Source organism: Chenopodium album, chromosome 21, assembly GCF_948465745.1.
Source record: "Chenopodium album chromosome 21, dcCheAlbu1.1, whole genome shotgun sequence".
NCBI lineage: Eukaryota > Viridiplantae > Streptophyta > Magnoliopsida > Caryophyllales > Amaranthaceae > Chenopodium > Chenopodium album.
The window spans coordinates 7,510,651-7,527,833 of record NC_137854.1 but is presented as its reverse complement, the minus strand read 5'-3'; the positions used below and the strand labels follow the sequence as shown (position 1 = coordinate 7,527,833).

Here is a 17,183-nt window from a genome sequence, read left to right as displayed (position 1 = left end):
TAAGAATGAGTAATTCAAATATAAATCCAAATCAACACAATCAAAATTAATAAGTACAATTACGATACAAAATAGAAGTATAAAAGTGTAAAACGTTCCCATAATTCTTATATGTATAATTCCAAACATAATCTTCCTTCGTACTCGTATTAAACGTGTAAATGGCCTTTTCAACAAAAATCACCACAAAAAATTCACAAAATTCCAATACAAATATAAAATCAATCAACAAACAAAACCTCAACTAAAACTTCCCGCTTGTGGCAAAGACACCTCCTCTATTACTCTTCACCCAATCACAACTCTCCAAAATCCCTACTCTCATCTATCTCTTCCTACGTGGCATCCTTTTAACCACCCTTTTTTATTTTCTTTTTTCCTTTAAAAAATTAAAAAATATTGTCTTCTTCTTCGTTTTTCCGAACTTCTTCCTTCTGCAAAACTCTGCTCTCAACCTCTACTTCTCTTTCTCTCTCATCAAACTCCATGAAAATCGACATAAAAGCTTCATTCTAGAACCTTCACTTTCTCTCTCTACTGTAAATTAATGGCGCTTTCTCTCTCCTTGACCTCTCATTCTGTATTCGACCTTAGTTCGTTTAATCAGCATACATTTCGTAGAATTAAACTATATTCTTCGTCTTCTAGAATTTGGAGTTCTCGAAACCCTAGATTTCGGCGAATTCGAGCTGTGAGGGAGAATACGGTTCCGTCAACGGAGGAAAGAGAAATTCCGGTGATTAATGGAGTAGATAGCTTGAAATTGAACGGAAATAGTAATGGAAATGGTTCGATTGAGAGTTACTTGAGTGGTAATGGTGGAGTGAAGGGGAGTGAGAATGGTGGTGTTAATGGAGGATTAGTTAAGTTTGTTGATGGTGATAGTATGGCGGCGGTGAAGAGTGTGGTGGAGGAAGATTCTGGTGCTAAGGTGGAAGAAGTAGTAGCGGAGAAGATGAAGGCGAAGGCGATACCGGAGAAGAAGACAACGAAGACGGAGAAGAAGACGATAGAGGATATTGGGCAAGAGGAAGCTTGGTTTAAGCAAGGCGGTCGAGATCAATTAGAGGTAGTTCATCTTTGTTCTACATAATTTTATTGTATATTGTGTTATTTATTGATGATTGCAGCTTATTATGTATGTTATTGACTTATTGTTGGATTTAGAATTATGAATTGCAGTAATGTGGGAGCAAATTTAAGCTTCTATAGTGCTATTTTGGGAAGGTAGTATTGTATTAGAAGTTTGTTGTGAGGAATGTGTTACTAGTTTGTTGGAGAGGTGAATAAAGTGCTGTTATAGGAAAAACAAATGATGGTGTAACATGCAATGAGGAAGTTTAACCACATAAGCATCACTAAGATTGGGATAATTGGATTCGATTTCGGTTGTTTATCCCTTCAAAATTAGGAAAACCCATGATGAATATGAACAAGGTTGTTGAATAGTTTTGGAGATAGATTTATTATTGCTCGATTTGATGTTTCTTCTATCAGTTTCACTTTGGAATGAATTCTGATGTGCAAATGGGCAACGCACATAGCATTTGAACTGTCCATCCTACATTTAAACTAATTTCAGTCAACCTTCTGATTTTGCTTCTGTCTCCTTTGTTATCTCAAAGTTGAAGTAATGGAGGATGGGTTATTATATTTGTTGGAGAGCCCTTTTTAACATTTTTACTCTAAAGTGCATAGTGGTGTAAATATGAAAAGTGTAATACTCTTCATTTGGCTGATGGACACTCCATCCCACCTCACGCTCTACTTGCAAGACTTTTCATTCAAAGCACATGTATTTCCCTACCACCAACTTCTTTCTAGCTTGAGCATATTACTACCGCATGCCAACACCTTCGTTAGATTTAAGGAAAAATCTTTGGGTTCTTTCCATGAACTCATGATTAGTGACCAAATTAACATTTCAATGGTTGCCACCAAGTATCAGACCTCCCAGCAATGTAGGAAACCTGTTCTAGCCATCAAGGCTAATGATAATGATGTGTTATATTGTTGATTTTATGTCTCTATCATTGAATATGAGAGTCTTTTATGTCGAAATCTATTTTAAAGTATATTGAGGTGATTGGAGGACAATCCTTCTCAATTACTTTGAAGTATGTGACTTTCATGGAAGAGAGTGAGACTCCAAATCGTGAATAATTATTAAGAAATACCTGCCCGCTCATCTCACCAAAATTTTATTAGGATAGCTAGACATGCCCCATGTAATCTAAGAGCATCCACAATGGTTGTGCATAAGGACGTGCTAGCAATTTCTAAATAATTGCTAACTACATGCTAGCCATTGTGGAGCTACAACCTCTTGTAGCTAAGCCAAACTAAGCTCTATAGAGCTATGTAGTTTCACTCCACCCAACACACATATATTTATTTGTTTGATATTAATTATGTATTTGTTTATTATTATATTTTTTTTATAATTTATTTATTACAAAAGGATGTAGCTTACCAGTGTAGAGGTTGTAGCCTAAATCATGTAAGTTGGGGATTAATGATGTGGCAACCCAAGCTACATGTAAATGTAGCTAGCCGCCTAGCCATTGTGGATGCTCTAAGAGATTAGAGATGGCTCTGCAGTCAAAGTTCCAAGAATCAATGTTAATCTTAAACCATTTGTAAGGATTTAATTGTATATTACCAGGAGGTTTGAATTGGAGCCTGCCTGAAAATGTTTTAAGAGCATTTGCTGACAGCATGGTAAACTGTAGGGTGAAGGCAGTGAAGCTGAGGATTACAGGAAACAATTTATAATCATAGTAATCTCATCATGCAAATAAAGGTCCAATAGGAATATGTTTCTTTTTTCTGTAATTGTACCCTTTCCATCCCATATATATCACCCCATTTTATAGTGGGGTGAAGATCTAGAAATATTGTTAATATAGAGTAAATTAGTTGAAAGTGTATGGAGAATTTTTTTTGGACACAGAGAAAAAGTTTGGTGCTTATTGGAAGAGAAATTGATATAACTTTGACAAAATTACTACATAAGTACGTGTAAAAAATTACTTCGGGACACTCTGAAAATGGAAAGTGGACTAGTGGAGGCAGTAGTATACTGTCAAGATACAAGACTGATATGCACTTGAGTGTTTAATTGCTTTTGACATGTTATTAAGTCATACATGTTTATATTGTGACATTATAATGTAAACTTAGTTGCTTTGTGTAGGTTTCTGTTGCACCTGGAGGCCGCTGGAGCAGATTCAAAACATATTCAACGATACAAAGGACATTGGAAATTTGGGGATTTGTTCTGAAATTTGTCTTTAAAGTTTGGTTGAGCAACCAGAAGTTCTCTTATAAAGGTAAATATGATGGTGTTGAATCTTTGATTTGAAGCTCTATAAAAATATGATTATGTATCTGTAACAGTAATGGCATGTGTACTCCTATTTCATTTGATATGAAGTGTTTCTATTATGAACTGTGATTCTCAACAAGGGGCTGACTTAATTTCTTTCATCATGGATCATTATACCTGTCATCTTGTCTGACTTTGGTTGGCAGATTTCTCCTATCAACCCATAATCTCTACTCTCTTTCGTTCTCTGACGAGTCACTATCTGACACCTGCCTTAGTTAAAGCTGCGATTATATTATGTTTTATGTATTATCTTATGGTAAATAGTGATGTTGGCCTATTGTAAAGCCCTTTTCTTGTTGTATCATTCTTCTGTGCACTTTGTTTCTTTGGAATATCTTGGTAGATCATAGCAATTTATCTGTTCACCCTTAGAAGAAAATCCTTTTTAGAAGTACATTATTGGTACATTAGTCCTGTTGTTCTATGTTCTTTATTCTAAAGGATAAAACAAACTTCAACCTGATTTGCAGGAGGGATGACTGAAGAGAAGAAAAGGCTGAGGCGGATGACTCTTGCTAAATGGTTAAAGGAAAATATCTTGAGGCTTGGTCCAACATTTATCAAAATTGGGCAGCAGTTCTCCACAAGGGTGGATATACTTGCTCAAGAATACGTTGATCAGCTTTCAGAACTTCAGGTGATTCCCCTGGCCAAGTTTGTGAAGGAAACTCTTGATTTCTTACCCCCTTTTTTTTTATTTTTTTATTTTTTTAATTATGTCATAAACTTTATATTAACTAGGGCTAACACACGCGATGTTTGCGTATAGCTAGCCATTTCTGGAGAGCTCTTTCGGTTTAGCCTTAGCAACATTAATGAGGAAATATATATAAACAAATATTTTTAGGGGTATAAATTTCCGTACATTACTTTGAAGAGTTTTAAAAAAAGGCAATCAACATTAATGAGGGCAAAAAAGTAAATAAACAAAATAAAGGGTATAATTGTGTAAACACTATTAATAAGAGTTATTTCAAACTTTTTAAAAGGTAAGGAAAAAGTAAATAAACATTTTGAGGGTATAATGGTCTAAACACTATTAATAAGAGTTATTTCAAACTTTTTAAAAGGTAGGGATTTTAAGAGTTAAAAAAAGGCAATTAACATGAATGAGGGGAAAAAAGTAAATAAACATGGTACAGGGTATAATTGTCTAAATACTATTCATAAGAGTTATTTCAAACTTTTTAAAGGTAGGGATTCGTTCAATAGTAACATGACAAGTTTGCTATGTTAGACTCCATGTTTGTTTAGAGTCAGCAAGGATACTGCTTACTCTATTACTCTATTAGCGTCTTCATTTCTGATGCATGGTCATGTGAAATTGTTGGCTGTAGAAATATGTAGATATCGGATTCTAGTGGCTTTCCTGTATTCACAGATCATTACATTTCGAATTATAAGTGTGCATGGAAAGAATGGATATGAGAATAATCTAGATCTTTTTATGTCCATGTAGAGTTTCAAGTCCTTTCAAGTTTCAACTATATAGTCAGAATGAAACCATTACTTTGCAAATAGTTTTTTGGCAATTAACCTAAAACCTGAGAATTCAACTACTTTTTGAAGCTATGTTCTCCTCAATTTATTTTGCTGAAAAAAAAAAAAAAAAAAACCTATCTTTGCTAAACTTAGCTTATATTATCTGTGTATTTACGCTTAAGTTTATTATTAATGCTTAACTTGTTTGGCTAAAATATTTAATTTTTTTTAAATTTTTTTTTTTTGCAATAACTTATTTAAATAAGCCGACGAGAATGAAGCCTAAGTTAGGGATCAAAAATGAAGAATACCCATTATTAGGCTACTGGTATCTTGTGTTTTTTGTACCTTTTGAAAATTAATCATCTTCACAATGAGTCTCTATCAATTACCAAGGCAATTCTCTTAAAGATCTATTGAATATTGTCTACTTTCTACTAAAGTAATACTCCGTATGACCCTTCCTTTATTAATATGCAGGACCAAGTTCCTCCTTTTCCATCAGAAACAGCTGTATCTATTGTTGAAGAGGAGCTTGGAGGTCCCTTAAGTGATACCTTTGAGCGCTTTGATATTGAGCCTATAGCAGCTGCAAGTCTTGGTAATTGTTAGACCTCTTTATATCCTCTTCACTGGTTGAACAAATATAAAATCAAATAATGTGATACACTTGATTTTGCAGGTCAGGTCCATCGAGCAAGACTTAAAGGACAGGACGTAGTTGTTAAAGTGCAGCGGCCTGGGCTCAAGGATCTCTTTGATATTGATCTCAAAAATCTAAGGGTTGGTGTTTAATTAGGTTTCTTTCTTCTTGATTTTACATTTCTATTCTTACTAGCTCTTAGTGTGACATCATCATCCTTAAACCAAATTTCATGAAGCACCAGTTATGAGGGTGTTCCTAGGATAATCAAGAATGTGGTCTACATACTGCGTAGCATATATACAACCTGTACCACCTGGTAGCTCAAAATTTATCTTTGTTTTGTAGTATGAATATATTTTTCTAATATTTTTTTTTTTTTTTTTTTACTTTTATATCCCCTCCATGCTACAACGTTTGCTATATGTTTAAGCTGACAGGGCATACTGGCTCTATTGAACTAGTTTAAAATCTTAAACATAAGTACTGTAGAAATGCCTAATGCCTTTGGGTTTAAATAAAATGCTAGTTAAAAAGACATTAGAAGACCCTCTTCGTGAAATAAACACCTAATCCAAATGGCAATGGAATTGTAGGCACGAGTTATTATAAGTTTTATGGCCTTTTACCTTTATGTACTAGTGGATACTTAAAATGATATACACGGGCCAACATAATGTAGGTAACAAAAACAAATTTCTAAAAAGTACAAGTGTAAAAAGTTCAAAAACAATTTGGGATATTTCAGTGGACTGATAGACATGGGATGGAATTTACAGTATACACTTAGACTGGTGTCATGGGTTTAGTGTGGTTGAAGAATAAATACACACAAGTATTAATGCTTCCTGGTTTTGATCACTCCCAACACCCCACCCCCCTCCTCTTCCCCCAAAAGAGAATTCATTATTGTTGAAGTTGTCAGGCTGGTTAAACAATGTACGATTGACCAATGTGGGCCTTGTGAAAAAAGTTTTTCTCCATTTGTGTTGATAACTTCTAAGGTTTACATTATCACTTTCTGAGCATACATGTAGGAGGCTTGACCTTCATCATTATTTCACTTGTTTTGCTAGGTAATTGCTGAATATCTTCAGAAGCTTGACCCAAAATCGGATGGTGCAAAGAGAGATTGGGTGGCAATTTATGACGAGTGTGCTAGTGTATTGTACCAGGTTTAAATCCGGACTTACGAATTCATGACCCTTTGAAATTGTTTCTCTTAGCAAAGCATGTTGAGAATTCTATGGCATACATGTTGAATGCTACAGAGTGTTGTATGCATATATGAATTTCATGTTTCAGTTTGGTATTTGGCACATATATGTACTTGATGTGATTCGTTGACTAGATGGTTGATATTTCAGGAAATTGACTACACCAAGGAAGCAGCTAATGCAGAACTATTTGCTAGCAATTTCAAAAATATGAGTTATGTCAAGGTTCCTTCAATTTACTGGGAATACACTACCCCGCAGGTTTGGATGTGCTTTCTTCTTAAAATCTTAGGAGAGCAAGCATATTTTGGTTCACTCTGATTTCCATCTGAAGAAATTTTGGTTGGTTGTAGATTTTAACCATGGAGTATGTCCCGGGGATCAAGATAAATAGAATTCAAGCTTTAGATCAGTTAGGAGTTGATCGCAAAAGGTAAGAGTATAATTTATATTTTATAATGCTATTGAATGGTATTAAGTCAAAATAATTATCTCGTAGCACCTCTTGGAAAATGGGTATTCCATGGAATGATGCTTACTGCTAGAGAACTTGATTGCTTTTCCACAGATATTATCATTATTGATTTTTGGTCTTTCAGGTTAGGTCGGTATGCTGTTGAATCTTATCTGGAACAAATACTTTCTCATGGCTTTTTCCATGCTGACCCAGTGAGTATTTTTATTTGTTTCTCTTTTCCAATAGCTTAAATTAAGAGATTGACAAATATGCAACCCCCCCCCCCCCCCCCCCCCAAATTCAATTGTAATGTACTTTGTAGTATTTTATGTGCTTATGGTAATGATAAAATAAGTTACAAGTCTGAAGTTATTGAGTTTGGGACTTTTGACAAGGACTGCAGTGACTATCTTAGCAAAATAAACAATCTTTAACAGTAATGTCAAAAAAATAAACAGTCTGAAGTTATTGACTATCTTGTTTCAGAGTTCTCCCCCATTATTCTTTGCTTTGAAGGAATAGTGGTTGAAACTTGGATGTTTTAATGCTTCTAAGATATTTATCATTGTTATAGTTCAAATTTGCTTTTTAGTTGAAGACTTTAAGTGCTTTCTCTTTTTCTTGGCAGCACCCTGGAAATATTGCTGTTGATGATGTGAATGGTGGAAGGCTGATATTTTATGATTTTGGAATGATGGGAAGGTAAATATCTGAGAATACATTATTCATCTACCTCTGAATTTGTGCTCATGCTTAACAAAAAATTATTATTGCACCTTGCAGTATCAGTTCAAACATTAGAGAGGGCTTGCTCGAGGCATTTTATGGAGTCTATGAGAAGGACCCAGACAAGGTTTTTTTTTTTAAAAAAAAAAATCATGTTTGTTGAGATTTATACCCAAATAGCAATGATCATGCTTTGTTACCATCTTAATATGTTCATTTTTATAAAAAAAAAAAAAAAAAAAAAACCTTTTTTGCAGGTTCTGCAATCTATGATTCAAATGGGCGTTCTAGTTCCTACTGGAGATATGACTGCTGTGAGACGAACAGCGAAATTCTTCCTTGATAGGTAACTATATATTATATATGAAAATTTTTATATACACCCGGATGCAAGATGCACCCAAGGTTAATTTTTTGCTCTTTTGATAATCAAATGAGCAATAACCATCCTTTAATTAAAATTAACAAAATATACATTGGGTGCACCGTGCACCCGGGTGTATATGACAACATTTGGGATTTATATACCCATTTTTATTTGAGATTGTATCCAGCTTTTATGGGACCACGATACCCATTTTTAACATTATGCACTTGACATTGAAATGGACTTTTAGCTCTGTATGAGCTTACATTGCTGCTTGTATGATCTGAAGACTAAGAATTTTATGCATTTATACCCAATTAGGAAATCATTGCCTTGCTGGCTAGTGTTATTATGTAAAAAGTTAGTGTTCTATTATTGGCAAAGCCGATTTACTACCTTACCCTACAGTATTTTAGTCATTTACACATTTTTCACTCTTACACCCACCCTGCCACCCACCACTTTACATTATCTCTCTTATGTTATCCACCCTTTTCTTACACTCAGTAATATTCACCACATCAACACTCTCTCCAGCTGCCTTACTGTTTGTGCAAGTAGTAACTTTAAAAAACTTCGGGGATGAAGGTAGTACATGATAGCTTGAGGGCATGACATTTATGACCTTAGCCTTCTTTTGTTTGGTGACACCATATTTGTTTCTGTTTAAAATAGATAAACTTTGTATGTACTCGTTAAAAAAAAAAAAAAAAATGAAAACGACTGATGCATGGCTAAATGGATGCTTTAGAATTTAGATAAGCACATTACCCTTAGCTTGTCATTTAAGAAGTGATGCATCTTGGTTAATGTACCTTTTCAAAACACGGAGGTTTGAGATCTTGACCATAGTACATCATCCCTCCGTTTTTTTAAGTGACACACTTTCCTTTTTCGAAAACTTTACACCATTTTTAATTATATTTCTCTCCTTTGGGTACTACATTTTTAATTATTTCTCTTCATGTTCCCCACTCATACTTTCTTTTTTTTCTCTCTCATCTCACATCCTAATATATGGAGTATAGTTCTCCAACAAATCATCTACCTATACACCCAACATATTTCCTCTAAACTTCTGAGCAAAGTATAGTGTGTCACTTAACAAAAAAAAAGGAGGGATCACTTTGTATTAAAAAACTTAGTTGAGTTTTTTTTTGTACATTCAATCATAGTGACTTAGTTTCATTTATGTAGTTTCGAGGAACGTTTGGCAGCCCAAAGGAAAGAGAAGGAAATGGCAGCAGCGGAACTTGGATTCAAAAAGCCATTAACCAAGGAGGAAAAACTTCAAAAGAAAAAGCAAAGGCTAGCTGCAATTGGTAAAATTAATTTCAATAACACTATTTGTATTGACCATACAACTACATAATATGTTTCTTAACTCTGGTTTTGAGTTTTGGCATTTGTGGTCTTGCTCTGCTGCAAGTTAGAATGTGACAAATCTGACAATGTCCACACCACACCACACCCCCCCCCCCCCCCTATGCACGTAATTTAGGATGTGACATGAACTTCAAAAGACTTTTACACTATTGGAGTGTTTCATATTTGCCACAGTTCCTATTGCTCATTACTCAAGTGCAGAATTGTTATTTTCTGAATTAAAATCCATTACTATATACAGAAAAGTGACATCTTTTCCTAGGAGCCCTGTAATAGTACATGCAAGTATGTGACTATATTATTAAATGAAGGGAGTATTATGTCCATCCATGTAATTTTTCTTTTTATAATGTTCATCTCCTAACTAATTCACACTTCATCTCCTAACTAATTCACACCATGCCCTTTAAGTTTGAGAACCTGGATGAACCATCTAGCCGAAGAAGCTCTTTGAAATTTGTCCTTGGCTATTACTGAATGAGTCCTAGACTGTTGGGTGATGACTAATGTGGGGCATAATTTTTCAGGGGAAGATTTATTGTCAATCTCTGCAGACCAACCTTTCAGATTTCCTGCTACATTTACGTTTGTTGTTCGAGCATTTTCTGGTATTTGTCTTCAATTCTTTTCTCACTTTTATTTTTGACCAAATAACTGAACTAAAATAACTGAAATCCTTATACTTTATTGGTCGAATTGCAGTTTTAGATGGAATTGGGAAAGGGCTTGACCCTCGATTTGATATTACTGAGATAGCCAAACCGTAAGTTTAAATGCCAATTTTATGAGCTATCTTTATTCTAAGAATTTATTTTTGGGAAAAAAAAAAAATTGTTTGTCAATTGCTTATTCACATCCTTGTCTTGCAGCTATGCTCTAGAACTGCTCAAATTTCGTGAAGCTGGTGTTGAAGTTCTTGTGAAGGTAAATTTATTTATTACTTCGTATTTTTTGCATCCACTGAACAGAGTTTACTGTTGTTGACTCTCAATGTATATTTCGAATTTGTCTAGGATTTCCGAAAGAGATGGGGTCGGCAATCTCAAGCATTCTACAACCTGTTTAGGCAGGCAGATAGAGTTGAGAAGCTGGCTGAAATTATTGAACGACTGGTAGTTACCTCATTGAACTTTGAAATGATAGACGTACTTGCATTATATTAGATGTGGTTTCATGGTGGCTTTCTATTCTTCACCTCTGACATGGCCTTGTATATACAACAGGAAAAGGGAGACCTGAAGCTTCGTGTTCGAGCTCTGGAGTCTGAGAGATCTTTCCAGCGTGTAGCAGCTGTTCAGAAGACAATAGGAAGTGTATGTCATCTGGCTTAATACTTATTTTTGGCGTAGTTAGAAATTCTAATAACATAAAGAGAGAGAAAAAAAAAAAGTAAATAAAATACAAAGGCTATATATGCAGTTAGATAAGCCCTCACCCAACAAGTTCTCTCTCGCTCTTGTTGAACAAATGACAACTCTAAGATTAATGCGACATAATTCATTCATGGAAAATGTCTAGACTTTTCTTTCTTGAACGTTGTTTCCAATTTTAAAGAAAGATTTATTACATATATACAGCAAATTTTTTTTTTTGGTGAGAACTTGTTGGTTCTTTAACTAACTTATTTGAACTGTTAGATATTAATTGAGCTGCAAAAAAAGATTTAGTGTTCAAATTCCAACTTACGTATCTTTCATGTTGGTAACTTGTTTCTGAATTAAATTAAGTTAAATTGTTCTGTTTTATCTGGTATCACAGAGATAATAATAGATCATTATAATTTAATTTGATGAATTTAACAGGCTGTGGTTGCTGGAACCTTGGTGAATCTCGCCACAATTTTGTATCTCCACTCAATTCGAGTAAGTGAATATTTTGATCTTTCTGTGCATAGCGCGATAATATAAATATATATATATAGTTATAAATTAATCATATAAATTTGTGTCCGTTATAGGTGCCCGCCATTGCTGCTTATACTGTGTGTGCACTTTTCGGCTTTCAAGCTTTATTTGGTGTACTTAAAGTCAAAAAATTGGACCAAAGAGAGAGACTGATTACTGGAACTGCTTGAACAATGGGTAAGTGACATAATTTGCATTTTGGTCTCTGGGTCTCTCTGTGTTGTATCTATTTTTAAGTCAGCGGAACCAGGCTACGAATCTACGATGGCAGAAAAGTTTTTTTGATACCAAATTACCAATTGCATGCTGTAGCAACATCTGAGGAGATGATCAGTATAATAGCCAATAGATTTTAAAGGGAACTGCGTGCATTATTATGTACTTTTGGTACCTTATAACAGTGCCTATGTTGAATTTGCAAGAGCCAATGCTGCCAAAATCCTTGATGATGCTCTTCAGTATCATGAACTTTATCTTCTGTGAACTCGAAACTTCAATTTTGGGACTATATCTCACCATCATGCCTCCACAAATTCCTTCTAGGTAGATAGTCCACTGCACAAGTTATCTGCTACGATTTAAATTTTTGAACAGACAAGATTGCGAGCCAGCCGACCCTTGCCAGCCTTCTCAAAAACCGACCATAGTTATCAAATTTTGCTATGGCCATGCTTTTGGTAGTTTAAGAAGCTCCTACTGGTCTAGAAGTCCCTTGTTTGGTTTCACTTAATTAGCAATTTATATTTGTTAAATCACTTCATAAACTGAACTCTTGGCATTTTCTATCTTTGATACAAATTTGCAAGTCTGTTTCATTCAGGGAGTTATGGTTTGATCTTTAGTCCTACACCATGTTACAGTTCTACCTTTTTATTCATCAAGTGTAGGCTGACAACATTGTTCAAACATTTTGTAGGTTGTGGTTATGCACATATACACCGACCCACATCAAAACCATATTTAACGACATTATCGGATTCAGCATCCAATTGGCCTTTATGGCCAAATCAGCCTTCTGAATAGCAAAGCTGTTGTCAAGGGTGCTGATTCTACAATATAACACTTTTTAATGGAGTTACTGTGTGCTTTCTCGACTGATTCATATAAACACAGATCAGACATGCTTACTGTCCAACTGCAGCATTGCGCCATTTTGACAGGTATATAGCAAGCAGGTCATCATATCCATTGTCAGATTGATCTCTGAAGGAACCTCCAAGTCCAGCTTTGAAGGATGGTTCTGGTAAATTTTAATCTAAATTTTGAAGCATTTGTAAAATTGAAAAATAAAGGGTTGTAGTTTCATATACATCACGCTTGCATTCCCACATGCTCTACCAGGTTAGTTAGACCAGAAAATTTTTGCCCCCTTTAGTGGTCAAAGTATATATTGTATAAATTGATATTGTGAAATTACGTACAAGTACTAGCTATGTACACTAACTGTAAAGTAGAGAGGGTACTTCATTCTTGAGTTCGCGGCAAATGATATACTGTAATATACCAATGTTGTATGAGTTTGGCTTGTAGAACGCCAGAACTCCTGCTGTTGTTCATATAGCCATTGTATGCTGTTGGGCTGACTATCTTGTAATTAAATATGAATTTAGTTGAGGTTGGATTAGCTCTATGAATTCACGGTAAGTAAAACTGCTGTCTTTATTTATCGCCTTTGCTCAATTCATTTTGTACTGTTATTTCCTGTCTTTTCGGTGATTGAATCGCTGTAATTTTGCTTCCTCGTGCTCCGCTTCGAGATCAGAGCTAAGCTTTCCAGCTTCTTGATACCCTTATATGCCTGTCTTTTGTTTCTTGTCCTCTTTGTTAATACTTTACCTGAAAGTACCAAGGAGAATGGCATATATCTTTGTTTATTCTTCTCTAGTTGTACATTGTATGTTCAGCTTACCTATTATTGGTTTCATTATTCTATATAATTGCTTACTAATCTACACAAACATCCATGCTGTTGCCTATTAGCTTCCCCCCGACCCCAAAAAATTAAAATAAGAATTGGTATTATCAAGCAAATTCCACATAATGGATGTACCTAGTACCTTTACCTCTTTTTAAATATAATATTTGTTATACCTTAATTATTTTATCTTTAGTTATTCTCTGTTAATTATTTTTGGAAGAAATTCTATTGAATTGTATTTTATCATATGATACTTATTGCATTTGGAATAAATCATATTGAGGTGTTCTTTATAACAGCATTCTAATTTGCTTCAACATTAATAGGGAAGTTTCCCAGATTAAGTTAAATCCAAAAATCCACATTCAAACAGTTGTCACATTTTATACTCTTTGACCAAACCAATCAAATTGCAGTGATTTAAGGGGAATCAGGTAAGCTGTTCGTCATTATAATAATCACCTCCATTTTCCATTACTTGTACATCAAATAGCATATTTGATGTGGATTTTCTGCGTTACATGTTCTTTGTCCATCATGCTACTACAATTATTGTTTGGAAGACCGTTAGTCGCGTTTATGTACCAAAATTGCATTAGAGGTACATGAAGGACAAATGAATTATTACTCCCTCTCTCCAAGAGTAATGGTCGCATAACATGGCATAATTTAGGCTGGATTTGATTAGCTCACAATGTGTCAACCACAACTCCACAAGGCACAAGGCGTATAATTAGTCTTTTCTGCATCTTTCAAAATGTTCAGAAAGAGTTTTCATATATACTATAGTGGTTATTTGAGATATTTTTTTGTCTTACAAGGCATTAGTATAATGTATGTGACTATTATTTTCAGTCGAAAATACTTTGTAATATACTTATGCCAACTCTTGCTTGTGCTCTAAACCTGCTCCCTTTCTCTTAACAATGAAAGTAGGCATGCTGTATGTGCAATGGGGAAACAAATCATTTAACAAGCAGATTAATTGTGTGTTAACTATTCATGATTAGTGAGTTCTATACTTAGGTAAATATTTTGGTATTATAATTAAAGTACTTCAAGCAAAAAGTTATATCACGGTAATCAAGTAGAGCATCACTTACAGCAATTAGATTTATTTTTTAAAAAGGTGTTCTTGATATTCTTATAGAAGTTCATCCTTTCCAGGTAAAAGTTTATTTTAGTAAGCTCTACTTTATTTTTGCCCCATTAATTAAACTAAAGAATACTTGTAAAATAAAACTAGACTGTAGACTTATAAACCAAGCTTAAAAAAAAAATACATATAAAATCCTAAAAGCTACACTTGCATTTCTCTTTTCTAAACAAGAGGGCCTAAAATACAAGAATGTACTAGTATATTGAAGGAGAATAAACTACACTGGGATGCAAGCCATAGTAGTTCGAGAACCTCATATGTTCCAGAGGTTAGGGGTTCGAAATCAGAAAGAGGCATATAAATTAATTAATTATGGCAAAAATTGAGTGTAAATGTAATCTTCATGCTCAAAAACACCATCATCTTGTTGCCCATTTTCTTTCCTCTCAAAGTTTACCTTGCCATGCTTATCTTTGCCCTACATCAATAGAAAAAAACATTATCATGTGTATGTGCGCACGTACGTGTAAGACAGAGGAGATGAATGAAGCATCAACTTACCATAGTAATGGAACCATTAGATAGCATGAACTCTTTTGTCTCTAATCCTTGTTTTGATTGGCTTAGTGAAAGAAAATACATGATTAGCAAAAACAAGAGAAAAATACTCATTGCCTTCATTTTTTTTGTTTTCCTTAGGAATAGAGTGTAAATATTATAGATGTAGAAAGTACAAGACAAAGCAAACTTTGAGAAAGCTTTATTTGAACTAGTTTTATACACCATTTCAATTATATAATATGGTAGTTTATATATTTTTGTTTAATACTTTATGTCTATAATAAGCTTTATGTTTAAGTATATAGTAGTAGATTGGAAACCTTGCTGTTTATAAATGGTTCCTAGATTCCACTGCATGAAGCTCGAGCGTCAAGAATAGGGTTGGTTTCTTTCTTCTAAATTATTAGAGGTAATGGAAAAAAGAGAGGAGATTCGAAGTTCCCAAGGTTTTTCATGCGATGTTGAATGCTATTGGTTTAAAGGATGATTATGTTAATTTGAATTGAGAATGCATTGTAAATCACAATGGCTGTGGTCAGCAGCAATCTCAATCTTAATCTTGGTTAATTTACAGATTCTTAGTTGTTTTGGGTACATTTAATGTTGTTTCAGATTTTTTTTTTTTTTTTTTTTTTTTTTTTTTTTTTTTTTTTTTTTTTTATCCAGTAAGCAAAATAGCCCAAATGTATAACAAAATATTCTTGGAAATATGTAGTTGTAGTCTTGTAGAGATATCATCTGTGGATACAGGACTATAACCTGACTTTATTCTAGCCTAAAATAAAGGTGTGAGTATTATGACTTTGTGATGAGTATGGATACCGCATAGGTGTGAGTCTAATGCTAGCTTGGACTTGGTTGAGGCCCTGTTCTTTTGAGCTTCTAGGCAGAGTAGAGCAGAGCAGATTGAAGCAGAGCAGATTGAAGCAGAGCAAAGCAAAGCAGAGCTGAGCCGAGCAAATTTTATTATTTATTATTATTAGTATTATTTTTAATCAGAGCAGAGGAGAGGAGAGGAGAGCAAAGCAGAGCATATTGAAGCAGAGCAACTCTAAAGAACGGGGCCTCAATTGCGACCTTAACTTTTATTAAGCTGAACTAGAGAAGTTCATGAGTAGATTCGGCTCATTAAGTATCCCCAAACCTACTTAAACATATTGCTTGAAAAAAAAAAATTAAAAAAAAAAAATTTAAATAGTTATTTACTAAACAAGTAATGCTACTACATTTGGACTAAGTTGGTCCGATTTAATCATTTTAGAAATAAATAAATATCTTAAATTAGTTGAACTAATTAAAATACTAAATACTCTTATTTACAACTTTCATTTTCCCCACCTCAAAGGTTTTAATTTTCAAAATCAAAAGTTGGACAATGACTCAATCTAGAGATTCTACTATGCAATTTGTTTCTTTAAAAGTATTATTGAAATATGCCAAGGATAAAATAAAAGAAATCTAAATCATTCATCTCACATTATATATAAATTGACTACATTGTTATAATTTACACCTAAATTGACAAGTAGTAATATTATAATCTTTTTTTGACACAATATAAAAATATTGCCTTAGTATCCGTTAAAATTCATGCTCTTTTTCCTCTCATTTTTATTTCTTTTTTGCAAAAAGGATTAAATATCAATATAGACAATAATGTATTAATGTTGACAATGACAATCCTTCAATAAAAATGTTGATATTGATAGAGACAAATACACAAATGTCAAATTGTCTGAAAATTCTGAATTTAGTAAACAAATTGAAAACCACCAAAAACGTAGAAAAACACCATAAAAAATAAAATTATAAAATCAATTTAAGTTTAAAATTTTACAATACAAATCAAAATAAAATAATTTTTTTTTTGAAATTTTTATAAAAAAAATCACCTCATTGACATCTCATGCCAATTTTGAGCACATTCAGCGGCACCCCTCCTCCACTCATCTTCTTACAACACATCATTTCTAGAGAGAGAAACTCCACCTTCTTTCTTAGAGAGAGAAACTCACCTTTTTCTAGAGAGAGA

At 33.9% G+C, this 17,183-nt stretch overlaps 1 protein-coding gene across 1 annotated transcript; it reads left to right on the top strand.

The window, feature by feature from the left end:
• The first annotated feature begins 411 nt into the window (after positions 1-411).
• LOC145602856 (protein ACTIVITY OF BC1 COMPLEX KINASE 8, chloroplastic-like) lies at positions 412-13,239 on the top strand. The gene is made up of 21 exons (XM_081659009.1): positions 412-1,069; positions 3,197-3,332; positions 3,862-4,028; positions 5,354-5,474; positions 5,556-5,656; positions 6,593-6,691; positions 6,884-6,994; positions 7,087-7,166; positions 7,333-7,402; positions 7,819-7,892; positions 7,974-8,043; positions 8,174-8,262; positions 9,481-9,605; positions 10,197-10,277; positions 10,372-10,432; positions 10,539-10,593; positions 10,683-10,781; positions 10,893-10,982; positions 11,472-11,531; positions 11,627-11,750; positions 12,490-13,239. The coding sequence occupies exons 1-20, from the start codon at positions 548-550 to the stop codon at positions 11,741-11,743; spliced, it is 2,328 nt and encodes a 775-aa protein (XP_081515135.1). The 5' UTR covers positions 412-547; the 3' UTR covers positions 11,744-11,750; positions 12,490-13,239.
• Positions 13,240-17,183: the final 3,944 nt, after the last annotated feature.

Bases quoted from the DNA above. Each gene is read 5' to 3' on its own strand.
- LOC145602856 (XM_081659009.1), top strand. From the start codon at position 548: ATGGCGCTTTCTCTCTCCTTGACCTCTCATTCTGTATTCGACCTTAGT. The intron at 10,433-10,538 runs GTAAGTTTAAAT...CTTGTCTTGCAG, and splicing joins ATTACTGAGATAGCCAAACC to CTATGCTCTAGAACTGCTCA. The intron at 10,983-11,471 runs GTATGTCATCTG...TGAATTTAACAG, and splicing joins TTCAGAAGACAATAGGAAGT to GCTGTGGTTGCTGGAACCTT.